This window comes from Caenorhabditis remanei, chromosome IV, assembly GCF_010183535.1.
Source record: "Caenorhabditis remanei strain PX506 chromosome IV, whole genome shotgun sequence".
NCBI lineage: Eukaryota > Metazoa > Nematoda > Chromadorea > Rhabditida > Rhabditidae > Caenorhabditis > Caenorhabditis remanei.
Genome location: NC_071331.1, coordinates 24,435,055 through 24,451,114, shown reverse-complemented (window position 1 = coordinate 24,451,114; position 16,060 = coordinate 24,435,055). Strand labels below are relative to the sequence as shown.

Sequence of the window (16,060 nt, the reverse complement as noted above, 5' to 3'; positions counted from 1 at the left end):
AAATCCCTAAAAACCACCCTAGACACCCCTAAACCCTCAAAATTTTTTTGATAAAATTGGTAAAATTCGCTCTAAACCCACCTTAAACCTCAAAAAACTGGTTTCTGACCCATTTTTATGACTTTTAGACCTTAAAAACCCTTCAAAACCTTTAAAAACCGCCCTAGAAACCCCTAAAACCCTCTAAAATCCCAAAATCTCAAATTCCACCTCGGTTACCACCACTGCACCAGAGCATCCCGGGTTCGACCCCCACCCCCGACCAAACATTTTTTATTTTTTTATTTAAGCATGTTTTTGGGAATTAGGACATTTGGACACACCAATGGACGCAAAAAAATGAGAAAATCCAGTGTCGGGCGCGCCTTTGACGCGTTTTTGGTTTTGAGTGTAACATTGCGAGAAATTGTCGGATTTCTATGGTTTTTAACGAAAATTTTAGGTTTTTTGAAAGATGTATATAGTTGCAATAACTAACTTCTAAGAAATAGTCAATTTTCAAAAAAATTTATCAAAAAATTTGCATTTCACAAAAAAACATCTGTTGAAAATTTAGTCGACTTTGACAAGGTGTATCTCGCTAGGGAGGGGTCGTATAGAAAAATTGTCAACTAATAAAATGTAGTACTGGACTTGATCTACAAAATGACTGTAATTTCAAAATAGTGGGATTGCACCGAAGACCGTGACGGGATGTTAAACGTGACCCCCAAAAAAAAATTTCGAAAATTTTTTTTTTCGAAAAATTTTAAATCTTTTTTTCTGAATTCTAATTTTTCTTTAATTTCAGGTATTCCAATTCCCACCAGTCAGCGCGTTCTCTACTACCAACTCCTCCTTCCTCAACACCTTCACCAACCTCATCTCCCCGATGGCTCCATTCATGATGCCCTCCTCGTCAAGTACCTCATTTAAATTCCCCTCAACTTCAGATTCCCTGAAAACCCCTACAGTACCTATCAAGATGCCGACGTTATAAAAAATATAAAAAAATCGATAATTTTCAAAAAAAAAGTTTTTTTGATCTACCAAAAAAAATTTTTTTTTGAAAATTTTGAAATTTTTTTAGGTTTCCGCCAATTAATTTTTACATTTCTCTTCCATAATTATCTCAATCAAACTATATATTTGCGTTTTGTTCATCTCATGATCTCCCCCCCGATGAGAGAGCGAGTCTTGTAAATCTCAATTGAACTTTAATTTCTTCTTTTTTTTGTCTGAATTTTCTACATTATTTTTGAATTATTTTGGAATTTTTTGTCTTTTTTTTTTTGTATAGTCCAAATTTCCACCCCACACCCTCGTGCCTTTTGTCCATGTCTTCTTGCATTTTGACCATTGAAAAGCAGATATTTGGTTTTCTATTGCATTTTATTTGTTTTTCTTGAATTTTAATAATGAATTTCGATGAAAAACGCTGTATTTTACCCGGATTTTGAATCCGAACTCAAGGAAAACGCGCTCCATTGAGAATCTTCGAGAAACAACTGATTTTTTGCGGAATTAAATTGAATTTTAATTTTAAATCGATTTTTTTAACTGAAAATGTCAAAAAATTCAGTAAAATCCACGAATTTTGCTTAAAATTCTACAAAACAGAAAAACCCGTCGAAATTCAAATTCTTAACTTTCCCTCCAATATTTCTCTCCGAGTCCGCAAACACCGAATCTTACGACAATTCCCCCAATGCATCAGATCTTACGACAATTAAAACAAATTTGTTTTTATTTATTTTTCACCCGTTTTTCGCCGTTTTTTCGCGATTTTTCTTGAATTTTGATTCAAATTTTGCACTTTAGAGCTCAAAATCAGCAATGGACGATGAAAGTGCGCTGCTCGGCGAGCCGGAGACGCCAGAAATGGAACAAAAACGAGTGTTCAACATAATGGAGTCACTTGCAGCCGGCGAGCATGTCGTTGTGACAGAAAGAGATGTAGATATTGTTGAAATGACGGTGAGTAGCTGGAAATGATTGAAATTCGGTTGAAAAAATCAAAAAAAATCGATAAAAATTGATCAAAAATCCGAAAAATTAGAAAAAAATTGGATCTTATTGGTTTTTGATGATTTTCTATGATTTTTGGTGTGTTTTGATGCGAAAAAATGCGAAAATTCATGAAATTTCAGCTCGGAAATGCTGAAAATCGGTCAAAATCCATCTAAACTCGAAATTTTCGGCCTCGGCTGATTTTTCTTCAATAAATTGCAATTTTCGTCTAGAAAACTGGATTTTTTGTCGATTTTTAGCAGAAATTTAGAGAAAACTCATGAAATTCAATTAGGAACGTAAATTATATGAAAATTTCCAATTTTTACTCAAAATCCCGGTTTTTTCAAGTTTTTGTTTTAAAAATAGAATTTTTAATGATTTTTTTTGCGGTTTTTCCATAAAATTGTTCAAATTTTTGACCTGCAAACCCCAAAAACCGGATTTTAGGGTATTTTTAAGCTTTTTCCCCGAAATTTTCGTTCTGCGGACTTCCGGACATCCAGAGATCCAGACATACATACTGACATAACATTGGGCGTTTTCAGTCGATGTTGCTAGAAAAAAAACTGTGAAAACTTCATTTTTTGATGGAAAACGCGATTTTCTACCGATTTTGACCAAAAATAGACAAAAAATAAGCCGATTTTGACCGATAAATAAATAAAAATTCACCGATTTTGACCAAAAAACCCGAAAATATGTAAATTTTAACCGAAAAAATTCAAACATACGCTGATTTTGGTTTTAAAAAACTGAAAAATAAGTCGATTTTGACGAAAAAACGGAAAAACTTCAATCTGCGGACATCCGGACAGCCAGACAAACAGACAGACTTTGGAAACTTCCAAAACTGGATTTTTGAGCCAATTTCTTGTGATTTTCACCGTTTTTTAGCGGATTTTTAAAGAAAAACTGTGAAAACCTCGCATTTTAATGGAATTCGTGATTTTCTACCAATTTTGGCTGAAAAAACTCAAAAAAAAACTAAAAAATCCGCCGATTTCGACCAAAAAAAAGCTAAATATGTTGATTTTGACCGGAAAATTTCATAAATACCCCCATTTTGATCTAAAAAACTCAAAAATACGCTAATTTTGACTGAAAAAATGCAAAATATGTTGATTTTGGCCGCAAAAAACTGAAAAAACCTCATTTTTCCTCAAAAAGTTCCAAAAATTTTTCATTTCCAGCTTCTCAAAATCCGCGAGAATCTAACAATCGCAAAGGCATCAATACTAACCGAAGAGGACATTCTAAACGTGGCGAATCTCAATTTCATGTCTCCAAATCCAACGAAAACGACGGCGTCGTCTGAATTCAAGTTATCACCTCAATCCGCACAAGATGAGGAGATTCTAGATTACGAGGAGTCGATAGATGGAATGGAAACTGATGGAGAACTGCCGAAAAGTCCAGAAAATTCGAGAAAATCCGAGGAAATGAGTCCAAAACCCACGAAAAATCGTCAAATGAAGCGAAAATCCAGTGAAAAATCGGCGAAATTCATGAATTCCGGTGTGAAATTGGTGGCCGACGTAATCTACTTGTCATCTGATTCCTCGGATTCAGAATCCTCAATTCCAGAAGTGAGAGTGATGAAAAAGAAACGATCGAAAATAGTGTGGGATGAGGTGAAAGAGGAATTTAAGACGGATGATGAGGTGACTGCTGATGAAGAGGAGGACGATACGAACAAGTCATCGGCGGATTTCTTGAAAAAGTTGACAAAGGAGCAGAATTGTAAGTGGAAAACGAGGGATTTGAGCAGAAAATGGGAAAAATCGGCTGAAAATGGCCATTTTTCAACCAATACCGACTAAAAATCGGAAAATTTCGAGTGTTTTTCACCGGAAAATGAGATAAAAATCGTCATTTTTCAACCAAAACCGACCAAAAAAGGGAATTTTGGGCTGTTTTTCACCTGAAAACGGGGAAAATCGGCTGAAAATGCGACTAAAATCATCATTTTTCAGCAAAAACCCACTGAAAATCTGGAATCTTGAATTGTTTTTCAGCTGAAAATGAGCAAAATCAGCTGAAAATGAGATTAAAATGGCCATTTTTAAGCAAAAACAGTCTGAAAATTGGGAATCTTTGACGTTTTTTCATATGAAACTGGAAAAAGTCTACTGAAAATCGTGATTTTTCAACAAAAACCGTCTGAAAATCGGAAATTTTGGCGATTTTTCATCTTTTCAGTGCCTAGAAACGCGTCGAAGGCGCCCCAGCTGACTCGTTTGTTAAAAAAGTCTCCGGCGGATTTCTTGAAAAAGTTGACGAAGCAGCAGAGTTGTGGAGAAAGCCGAAAATCATCAAAAAAAATGGGAAAAACTTCATTTTTCAACAAAAACCGTCTGAAAATCGTTTAAAGTAGACCCCGAAAAATTCATTTTTGACTCAAAAATCGGCATTTTTCAGCATATTTTAGCGAAAAAATCGGCGCAAATAGAGCAAACACACTATTTTCGGCTGAAATTCGTGTTTTTCGGCACTTTTTAAGCTGAAAACGGTCACAAAAGAGCATTTTGAATGTAAAAACCGGGAGCTTTTGAGAAGATTTACTAGAAATCATTTCCATGTGAAACCGGTCAAAACCTCTTGATAGACTAAGTTCCTTCTTGGAAATGGCTCTAAAACTTAGATTTTTGTCTCAAAAGTCCCTTTTTTGAGCTCTAAAGCGGAAAAATGACTCATTTTCTCTATAAAAGCTTGATTTCTGTGTTAAAATCGGTTGTTTCACCCCAAAAACTCAATTTTTCCGCCCGAAATTCCCCCAATTTCTCTCTTTTTCCAGACCTAAAACTGCGTAAATCCTCTTCTCTGAGTGTGGATTCGAAGAAAGTTGGAATGACGTATCCACTGGGTGTGACGTATGATGATCCATCTTCCACTTGGTTCATCACAAATACTCCATATCATCTAGATGGTATCGGAGGAGAGGATAATGGAGAGAGCAAAATACTGAAAATATACACTGGAAGAGATCAGAGACGTCCACAATATTCAGATATCGAAGGTCCCGGAATCGAGAATCCATCCGCTATTTGTGTTTATAAGGTGAGAAATCTAGATGGAAAACGCGTCAGAGGTGCGCCAGAACCAAAAAAATTGATTAAAATAGCGTTAAAGGCGCACCAGAACGAAACAAATTTGATTGAAATAGCGTCAAAGGCGCGCCAGAATTCTAGCGAGCTCGTCAACTGGCGCGCCTTTTCCGCGTTTGTTTCCAACCGAAATCGATATTTTAAAGATTAGAAAGCGTCAGAGGTGCGCCAGACTATAGGAAAATTGAGTTGGAATGGTTGGAAACGCGGAAAAGGCGCGCCAGATATGAGAAAAATCAAGCGAGTTCTCAATCTGGCGCACATTCAACGCGTTTCCAATAATTAAAACTCATTTTCCTATGTCTGGCGCGCCGTTTCCGCGTTTTCTAGATTAGAAGGCGTCTGAGGTGCGCCAGACTATCGGAATATGCGTTTTTATTCGAGGATTTCATTCAAAAATGACAAAAATCGCTCATTTTACCCCCATTTCTCAATCTGGCGCGCCTTTGCCGCGTTTCCAGCCGAAAAATTGATTTTTCTCATATCTGGCGCGCCTTATCCGCTTATTTCCGCACGAAATTTTCATTTTTCTCTTGTCTGGTGCGCCTTTTCGCGTTTCTAATCAGCTTTCAGAAAACGCGCCAAAGGCGCCCCATTGAACGCTAATTTACTCAAATTTTCCGCCTTTTTTGAGTTCTGGCGTGCCTTTGACGCCAATGAATTCGAATTTCACCACGATTTTCGATGTCTCTGGCGCGCCTTTTCCTCGTTTCCAACCATTCAAACTTATTTTCTATGTCTGGCGCGCCTTCTACGCGTTTCTAACTCTTATTCTTATTATAGGAAGGATCCCAAATCGCCGTCCTCTGCTCCGACAACAAGAAATATCCATCAATTCGCATAATAAATCACAAAAGAGACGACAAGATCTCCACCTACTGCTCGTGGAAAAACGAAGAAATCGATTTCAGTCATCCGGCACGTGGATTGGCTCGAACCAAGGCGGGAAATCTGTTGACAACGGACCGCCCGTTCAACAAATTCCCTCGTTTGAGAATCTTCTCGAAACGATCGTATAAAGTGGTCGAGAAGTCGTTTGATCTCATTCACGCGGACATACCGTCATTTGTCGCGTCTTCTGGGGATACTGTAGTTGTCACTGATCTCGGACAGGTTCAAACTGTCACACTGATCAAGTTGGACGACTCAAAGTGGAAAAATATCAAGTTTCAAGTGCTTAAAGTCATTCAAACGGTGAGAATTGAGGAAAATCGAGTGGAAAAAACGGTTAAAACGCGTCAAAGACACCCCAGCTAGTCATTTAAACGCTAAAATCGCTGAAGATTGCTCATTTTCAGCAAATTTTCTAGTATTTCTGGGTCTAAAAACGCGTCAAAGGCGTCCCAGATAGTCATCAAAGCGCTGAAACTCGCTGAAAATTGCTTATTTTTAGCATATTTCGTCGCTTATTTCCAGTTTTTGGCTCCTAGAAACGCGTCAAAGACACGCCAGATACGCATCAAATGCGCTCAAATCGTCCTTTTTTTTTTACCAATTTTCAGTATTTCTTGCTCTAAAAACGCGTCAAAGGCACCCTAGTTAGTAATCAAAACGCTAAGATCACTGGAAATTGTCTGTCCATTTTCAAGTTTTTAAGCGCGCCAAAGACACGCCAGATAGTTTAAAAAAATGCGCTCAAATCGGTCAAAATCCATGGAAACTACATAATTTTCAATATTTCTCGCTGTAAAAACGCGTAAAAGGCACGACAGAACGCTAAAACTCGCAAATTTTGTTGCATTTTTAAGTTTTATGCACCCATGAACGCGTCAAAGGCACCCCAGACGCTGAAATTTGTCCATTTTCAAGTTTTTTGCACTAAAAACGCGTCAAAGGAACCCCATTTGTCAAGTTTGCTAGAAATCTGGCGTGCCTTTGACGCTATATAAATGAGATTTCCCCGCGATTCTCGATGTCTGGCGTGCCTTAGACGCTTTTTTACTAAAATTTCCCTGCGCGATTCTTGATGACTGGGGTGCCTTTGACGCTATCCAAGTAAGATTTCCCCGCGATTCTAAATGTTTGGGGTGCCTTTGACGCGATTTTAGTTGAATTTTTGCGTTCTGGCGTATCTTTGACGCTAATTCAGGCTAATTTTATTGAAGATTGATTCCAGATGGGTGTGAACCTTCGTGCCGAAGAGATGCTCGACCAGAAGTACTTTCTCTACGTCTCGGGTGCCCAAATCGATCGAAATGGAAATGTTATCATTGCCGATGCGAAGAATCATCACTTCAAACTGTTCAAACCGGCGCCCGCCGCGATGACGTTCGTATCGAGAGTGGCCACCGATTTTCCTGTGCCATATGTCTCCTCATTCCATGTCAATAAGAAGGGAGAGGTGAGAAATTTCAGATTTTGGAGAGTTTTAAGGTCAAAAATGACTCAAAATAGCGAAAAAATGAGGTCTGGGAGGTGATTTTGAAGGAAAATAGCGAAAAGTGGCCTAGAAAACTCTGGATTTGAGTTTCTAGGCCACTCGATTCCTTCCTCGAATTCTAGAAATCTAATAATCACTTTAAATTCCTGAGAATCCCAGGTTTCTGATGGTATATCACACATGGCCTAGGTTTCCTCGTAATTTGGATTTCTAGGCCACCATACTTTAATGGTCTATAACTCTTTTTAGACAATACTTTATTGGGATTCTGAAAATTTCATTGGAATCCTCATCACATCTGCTTTCCAATTACTACCAAACAATTGAGATTCCATGGCCTAGTTTTCCCGAAATTTGGGTTTCTAGGCCACCAACCTTTATTGCACTATAACTGCTTCCAGAATCGACTTTTTTGTAGTCTGAAAACGGCCTGAAAATCGTCATAACCACAGCTTTTCAATGATTCCCAAATGAAGCTGGCCTAGTTTTCCCGAAATTTGGGTTTCTAGGCCATCGATTTTAAAGCATTTATAGCTCTGTGCTCTGTGCAAACTGAACATTTCAAAGTTCTGAATACTGTGCTGAATTGCTTAGAGCTTCCTCTTTCTCATGATATCCCAGATTTACCACAATTTGGGTTTCTAGGGCATCATCCACTTGGTGGCCTAGAAACCCAAGTTGATGGCCTAGAAACCCAAAACTAGGCCGTCAAGAGAGAGAGAGAGAAAGAAAAAGTTCTCAGTAATATTTATACAGTTTTTAAAACGTCGAAATGTCCAGTTCGAGCAGAGTTATAGATGTTTCAAAATCGGTGGCCTAGAAACCGAATTTCGGGAAAACTAGGCCAGCTTCATTTGGGAACCAGTGGAAAGCTGTGGTTATGAAGATTCTCACGCCGTTTTCAGAATACAAAAAAGTCGATTCTGGAAGGAGTAAAAGAGCATTTCAGGTTGGTGGCCTAGAAACCCAAATTTTGGGAAAACTAGGCCATGGAATCTCAATTGTTTGGTAGTAATTGGAAAGCAGATGTGATGAGGATTCCAATGCAATTTTCAGATTCCCAATAAAGCATTGTCTAAAAAGAGTTATAGACCATTAAATGCTAGTGGCCTAGAAATCCAAATTACGAGGAAACCTAGGCCATGTGTGATATACCATCAGAAACCTGGGATTCTCAGGAATCTAAAGTGATTATTAGATTTCTAGAATTCGAGGAAGGAATCGAGTGGCCTAGAAACTCAAATCCAGAGTTTTCTAGGCCATTTCTCGCTATTTTCCCTCAAAATCATCGCCCAGACCTCATTTTTTCGCTATATTGAGTTATTTTTGACCGTCTAACTGTCGGAAATCTGAAAAAATTGAATTTTTTATTTTCAGTGCCTAATCCTGTCGACCCGCGAATCATCGAAAATCCATTTCGCCAAACTCACATCGACAAATCGACTCGAAAGACATATTAAATCTGGATCCGGAGGCCGAATTGGAGTCAAAAATCCGCTCAGCTCTAAGCGTCTTACCTATAGAAATGGTGTTTAAGGCTTAAAATTTAAGCCACGCCTCTTTTTTATCTGAAATTTTTTGAATTTTTAATCCCCGCCCCCTTTTAACCACGCCCCGTTTAATTCCAAATTTGTACACAACGCAATATAGATAATTACAGGTATAATTACCCGCCGTTCTCAAGTTTTACCAAAAATTCTTAATTCCTGTATACCATCCATTCCCCGCCCACTTATTTTCAGCATTCCCTCTCGAGACTAGCATTTAATTGCCTTTAATTACCCAGTTAATTACCATTTAATTATCGCACCAATTATGAATGTTACTGTCAGCAAGAGTTTATTGAAAAAAAAATAGAAAAAATCGGTTCTCTAGCACCGTTTATATATATATATATAGATTTGAGTCTTGGCTGAAAATTTTTTTTTTTAATGTCCATTCTCCAGATGCTAAAACTGAATAGGAGGCTACTCCTATGGTTATCACTACTACTCACCGGATTTCTGATATATCGATTCGCGACATTGGAGGATTCTGGAGGGGGGAAGAGGATTCAGATGCGAAAACAGACGGAAACGAAGAAAGAGAGAGGAGATGGAAGTTTGATAGAGGAAGTGCAGGAGGAGCAGCAAATTGGTTAGATTTTTGGGATTTTCAGCTAAAAAATGAGTCAAAAACGGGGAGATTTGGAGCATTTTCAGCAAAGTTAGGTATAGTGGAAGATAGGGGTCTGGGAGCTCTTTTGAGCGTGAAAAAAAGCGGCTAGTACTCGTTTTTGAGCATTTTGTGGGTTTTCATCCGAAAAAGCATAATTTCGCGGTTATTTTAAGCCAAAAATCGAGGTTTTATGATGATTTTCAGCAAAGTTAGGTATAGTGCAGATTAGAAGTCTAATAGCTCCTTTTGAGTGCGGATAAAGCGATTGGTACTAGATTTTGAGCTTTTAATCCGAAAAAGCAGAATTTCGCGGTGATTTTGAGCCAAAATTCAAGTTTTTTGGAGCATTTTCAGCAAAGTTAGGTATAGTGGAGGATATCAGTCGAAAAGCTCCATTTCAGCGCGGTTTTGAACATTTTGTTGATTTTTCATCTGAAAAAGCTGAATTTCACGGTCATTTTAAGCCAAGATTCGCGTTTTTAGCCGGTTTTTGAGCAAAATTAGCACTCTGAGGTCATTTTGCTCAAAATTTGGCCAAAAAACTGTGTTTTCAGCTCAAAATGACCCTGGAATTCAGCTTTTTCAGATTCATAGCTCAAAATCAAGTACCAAACGCTTTATGCGCACTGAAATTGAGGTTTAGCTTCCACTATACCTAACTTTGCTGAAAATGTTCCAAATCTCCCCGTTTTTAGCTTAAAACCACCGAAAAACACAATGGAATTCTAAAAATCATGATTTTCCTCATTTTTTAGAGATTCTGACTCAAAAATTCGGGTTTCCCATCAAATTTTAGGTCGGATACCTTATCCAGACAACTCTTCTGCGACAAAACGCGCTCTACCGCTAATTCTGGTGTCAATTGTGTTATTATCCACAGAAAATAACACAATTTCCACACAGTTATCGATAGAGCGCGTTTAGTCACGCGTAGGCGGAAGCTATGGCCAAATTTTTCATTGTAACTGGCGCACCTTTGACGTTTTTCACATTTTCAGCCCTCTGAACTCAAAAAATTCGGTTCCTCATCCAATTTTAGTTTTGAAAGACATCTAGACCCCCTTCAATGCCAATGTCCGCGATCAGAGGGAGGGGAAAGACGTATGGAGAGCACTTTGGGGAAATTTTGCTCAAAATGCTCCAAATTTTCCGGTTTTTGGCTCTGAAAACTCCAAAAACACCAGAATTGCAGATACAAAATGCTACTACGACAATCAATGTGCCCTCCCTCAAATGCTATTCCGTGTCCGAACAGAAACGGACAATTCTCCGCCATTCGCATGTCTCAACGATATCAAACTATTCGACACTGAAAATATCGGTAGAGGCGTCAACGCCGCGATTCTCAACGGCACCACCGGAGATATTCTGGAGACGGCGACGTTCGACGTGACGGCTTCTGACGAGAAGCTGATGAGATGGCTGTTGGCGGCGCCCGACGCCTCACTCCTTGTCGCCGCCTCATTTGGTGACGTGGCGGAGCACGTGTCACGTCAATCACGTCAACTGTTTGAAGCGTTTGGAGCCGAGAAAATTGATAAATGGAGAGTGGGGAGTGCGTATGCTATCATCGGACAACGGGGGATTCAGAAGGGCGAGGCGAAGGAGATGGTGGCGAAATTAGTGGGGGATGGAGGAGATTTGAAGTTGTTTGAGGGGTGTTTCGAGTTGCCGATTTCAAAGACAAAGCATGTCGAGTTGAAGATTGATGGACCGCCTGTGCATAGGTAGGGACTCTTCCGACTGTCTTACTGTAGCTTGATCCTAGATCCTGTATCTTGGATCTCTAGGATCCTAATGGTTACTGTAGCTTGATCCTGGATCCTGTATCCTAGATCTCAGGGATCCTAGTTTCTTACTGTAGACAATCCTGGATCTAGGATCCTAATGGTTACTGTAGCTTGTACCTGGATCCGTGACTTTAGGGATCCTAGTTTCTTACTGTAGACTATCCTGGATCTAGGATCTGAGGGATCCTGTTGGTTACTGTAGCTCGATCCTAGTTCCCTGGATTATGGGGATCCTGGTGTCTTACTGTAGCTTGATCCTGGATCTAGGATCTGAGGGATCCTGTTGGTTACTGTAGCATAACATATGACCTAGAATTCTCAAGAATTTGGATTTCTAGGCCACCATCCCACCACAAACCTTCCATTTTTTCCAGAGCCGACGAATCAAAGCTCGCTGAACTCGGCGCGTTCGAAGCGGATCTGCTGCAAAACAAAAATACGGTAGAGTACGGGACGAAATGGAAAAATTGCGGAATGCAGCGCCCGTGCAATGAAGATGACTCGATTGCCGTTCATTTCTTCTCCGGAGAGCATAAGGATGACCATCCGAAGATGTGTATAGGGGGACGAATGCTTTTTGATAAGTCAGTTGGATCCTATTGGTTACTGTAGCTTGATCCTAGATCCTGGATCTCAGGGATCCTAGTGTCTTACTGTAGGTTGATCCTGGATCCTAGGTCTTAGGGATCCTAGTATCTTACTGTAGATTGATCCTGGATCTAGGATCTTAGGGGTCCTAATGTCTTACTGTAGCTAGATCCTGGATCCTAGATCTCAGGGATCCTAGTGTCTTACTGTAGCTTGATCTTGGATCCTGGATTCTGGATCTTATGATTTTTTTTCTTTCAGGGACTTAAACAACGCTGGGCGTGGCTTAAATCTGGCAATGTTAGAGCCAAAAACGGGGAGAGTGACGGCGGTGGCGCATTTTGATACTTATGAGGATGGTAGGTTTGGCTGAAAATTTTCAGATTTTGGAAAAAAACAAGATTTTTAAAAATTCAGAATCCCGTGGCCTCGTCGAATGGCTCGACGCGGTGCCCGCTGGCTACATTGTCGCCGTCGTCAGTTTCGATGAGGCGTCCAATATGTTGTCGGAAATGGCACGTCGCATATTTTATGAGATGGGATCCTCTATGATCGATCGGCTGAAATTTCGCGCCTCGTGGTATTTCGTCGGACAGAAGGGCATCGGAGCGTATACGCCGTTTGAGGATTTGAATATTCCACAGGGCAATAATTGGGCGAATCCCATACAGACATCGTTTTGTTTGCCCAAATCGCGTTAGTTGGTATCCTAGGAGAAGATCCTAGGAGAAGGGTACTGTAGATTGATCCTGGATCCTGAATCTGGGATCTTAGCGATCCTAGTGTCTTACTGTAGTTTGATCCTGGATCCTGAATCTGGGATCTTAGCGATCCTAGTGTCTTACTGTAGTTTGATCCTGGATCCTGAATCTTGTGGATCCTAGTGTCCTACTGTAGCTTGATCCTAGATGTCTGGGATCCGGGATCCTAGAGAACCGAGTGTCTTACTGTAGCTCGATCCAGGATCATGTCTTATTGTAGCTCGATCTAGGATCCGTTAGCTCTATACTAATTATTTTGGATCTTACTGTAACTCGATCCATGATCTCTTCTTCCTAGATCATGGCTCACTGTACTTTTTCCATTTTCAGTCCACAAATGGGCGGGGCGAAAAGACACCCTAACCGCCGCCTCCTCCTCCATCTCCTCCGACGTCCGAAACCTACCGAAACGTCATTTCTGCGCGAAATACGACCGTCACGAGGAGTTCTGTAATGGCGCGAAAATTGATTCCCCCATCATGCCACGTCATCTCCACGACGAACAACGCGCCAACGACGCCATATTCAACGTGCCAATTCTGGTGGCGTCTGGCCTGGCACCCGACTCACTCCGTATCACTTTAGAGTCGCTACTCAATCAGGAGGGGTTGAATACCCAAATGGTGCTGGTGACATATGATAAAGAGTACTCGGAGAATGGGGATCTAGCCGCGTTGTTTCATGTGAAAAGTGTGGCGATTCAGTCGAATGGGAGTTATAATGGTGAGGGTTCAAACTCAAAAAATTCGGGTTTCCCATCAAATTTTAGGTCGGATACCTTATTTGTAGACATCTAGAACCCTTAACACCTCTTCTGTGACAAACGCGCTCTACCGCTAATTCCGGTGACAATTGTGTTATTATCCACGGAAAATAACACAATTTCCACTGAATTATCGGTAGAGCGCGTTTAGTCACGCGTAGGCGGAAGCTATGGCCAAATTTTTTATTGTTCCTTTGACGTTTTCCACATTTTCACCCGAGAAAACTCAAAAAATTCGGTTCTTCATCAAATTTAAGGTTTGAAAGACATCTAGATCCCCTTCAATGCCAATGTCCGCGATCAGAGGGAGGGGAAAGACGTATGGAGAGCACTTTGAAAAAATTTTCAAAAAAATTTTTTTTTCGATTTTTATCTAGAAATAGCACTTTTAAGCGCACCTTCTTCTCTCCCTGTCCAACGCGTTCTCCATCTTCCCCGATGCTTCATCCGTCATTGTCATCGAAGAGGACGTCACCCTCTCCTCCGACTATCTTCACTACTTCTCGTCCATCTATGAACCATACAAAGCGGACGCCACTATCGATTTGGCAATGGCGTTTAATTCGAATGGTAATTTCCAGGGTTTTTGGGGAAAAGGAAAAAAATTGAAAACAATTTTGCTCACACAGGATTCACGGCGACTTCTGGAGACGGTCAAACTGTGTATCGAATCAAGAATCATCTGCCGGTTGGATCGTATTTGATGAAAAGGGATTTGTATGAGAAACATATCCGGTTGAGAGAGTGTAAGTTACGGCAATGTCCTCGGTCAGAGGGAGGGGAAAGACCTATAGAGAGCACATTGGGGAAAAAAACTAAAATCCATGATTTTCCCCCTTCAAATCATAAATTGAGGGTTCCGGACCTGAAAATTCGGGTTTCCCATCAAATTTTAGGTCGGATACCTTATCCAGACCTCTTAATAACAAGCGTCGACGCCAATGTCCGCGGTAACAGGGAAGGGAAAGACCTATGGAGAGCACTTTGCTCCATACTTGCAATCCGGGCCGACGGTTTTTATTGAATAACTTTCTTCAAAAAACTCATATCGGGTTGGTTTATAGCTCAAAAGATAGTTATTTCGACCTGCCATCAGACAAAATCAAACCAATTTTCGCAGAACATCCACAGAGGCCCCCACTTTTGCCCGGCCCGGGGCCTCTGTGGATCTTCATGGAAGTCTGGTTTGATTTTGTCTGATGGCAGGTCGAAATACTCATCTTTTGAGCTATTAACCAACCCGATACGATTTTTTTAAAGAAAGTTATTCAATAAAAACCGTCGGCCCGGATCGGCCCGGATTGCAAGTATGCTTTGCTCAAAATTGTGCTAGAAACTCGATTTTTAGCTTAAAATGTCCTGTAGGACGAGTAGAGTCAAGCAGTATGTAGAGGCAAGCACCGGATTTTTTATTTTTTTTAAATAAAAATCGATAACACAACCCCCAAAATCGAGCACATAGCCTTATTTTTTAGGCATCTAGAACCCTTAACAACTCTTCTGTGACAAAACGCGCTCTACCGCTAATTCTGATGACAATTGTGTTATTATTCACAGAAAATAACACAATTTCCACCGAATTATCGATAGAGCGCGTTTAGTCACGCGTAGGCGGAAGCTATGGCAAAAATTTTTCATTGTAACTGGCGCTTTGCTCAAAATTGTGCTAAAAACTCAATTTTTGGCTCAAAAAGTACCGGAAAACGCAGTTAATACCAGTTTTTTGAATTTCATCTCGAAAAATCCCATCCCTTTTTTCAGTCTGCTGCACCGAACGCGGAAATTGGGATCTCCGTGACTCCACCTCCCTCGTACCCGCCCTTTCACGCATCGAGATCCGTGTCGATGAGTTGGAGAAACAGAATATTCTGTTTAGAAGAGGCCATCGGATTCATAGGTATAATTGCTGAAAGTGGAGGCGGAGCCTCCAATTTTTGTATAAATTTCAGCCAACAAGACCATTTGATCAATACGGAATTCGAGACTGCCGACGAGTATTTGGCGTTTTTGAATCAACTCGTACAGAATACCGTAATCCAGCAGAAATTACAAAATCGATAAAAATCAAAATTTTATTCAGAAAAAATCGATACCCACCAGTGACGTCATCTCCATGGGATGTGAAAAGTGGGCGGAGTCTCTGGACCCAAAATCGCTGAAATCGATACTGATGACCTACTCAAAGGCGCCAGAAGTCGAATCGATATTCGAGTGTCTGAAAATGTATTGGACACCAAAAATATTGAGGAGCAATACGGTTTTCAGGTATGGGCCACGCCCCCTGAAAAATTGTTTTTTGAAATTTTTTTGATTTTTACAGATTCACTCTCCACCAGTCAATTGAAGTGATCATTGTGCCGGAAACGTTGAAAATTGAATAATTTTTTCTTTTCTTTTTTTTTTGTGATAAGCCCCGCCCACTTTTACTGGTACACGCATAATTTTTTTTCTGTTTTTTCTCTATCTTGCCGAATTTGTTGCTACTTGTATAATAATAATGTATTTAGACACTTTTTTTCAAGCTC

General features: G+C 40.2%; 2 protein-coding genes across 2 annotated transcripts; both read left to right on the top strand.

Annotated features, from left to right (window-relative positions):
* Positions 1-1,815: 1,815 nt before the first annotated feature.
* On the top strand, positions 1,816-9,012 carry GCK72_016095 (uncharacterized protein; the record flags this gene model as incomplete). Its single annotated transcript, XM_053731321.1, has 6 exons — positions 1,816-1,956; positions 3,183-3,732; positions 4,787-5,049; positions 5,880-6,290; positions 7,213-7,437; positions 8,854-9,012. The coding sequence occupies 6 exons, from the start codon at positions 1,816-1,818 to the stop codon at positions 9,010-9,012; spliced, it is 1,749 nt and encodes a 582-aa protein (XP_053586093.1).
* A 410-nt stretch (positions 9,013-9,422) lies between these two features.
* Positions 9,423-15,916, top strand: GCK72_016094 (uncharacterized protein; the record flags this gene model as incomplete). Its single annotated transcript, XM_053731320.1, has 12 exons — positions 9,423-9,612; positions 10,826-11,360; positions 11,798-12,007; positions 12,273-12,370; positions 12,429-12,707; positions 13,103-13,495; positions 13,929-14,105; positions 14,165-14,281; positions 15,297-15,432; positions 15,485-15,566; positions 15,616-15,800; positions 15,856-15,916. The coding sequence occupies 12 exons, from the start codon at positions 9,423-9,425 to the stop codon at positions 15,914-15,916; spliced, it is 2,463 nt and encodes an 820-aa protein (XP_053586092.1).
* Positions 15,917-16,060: the final 144 nt, after the last annotated feature.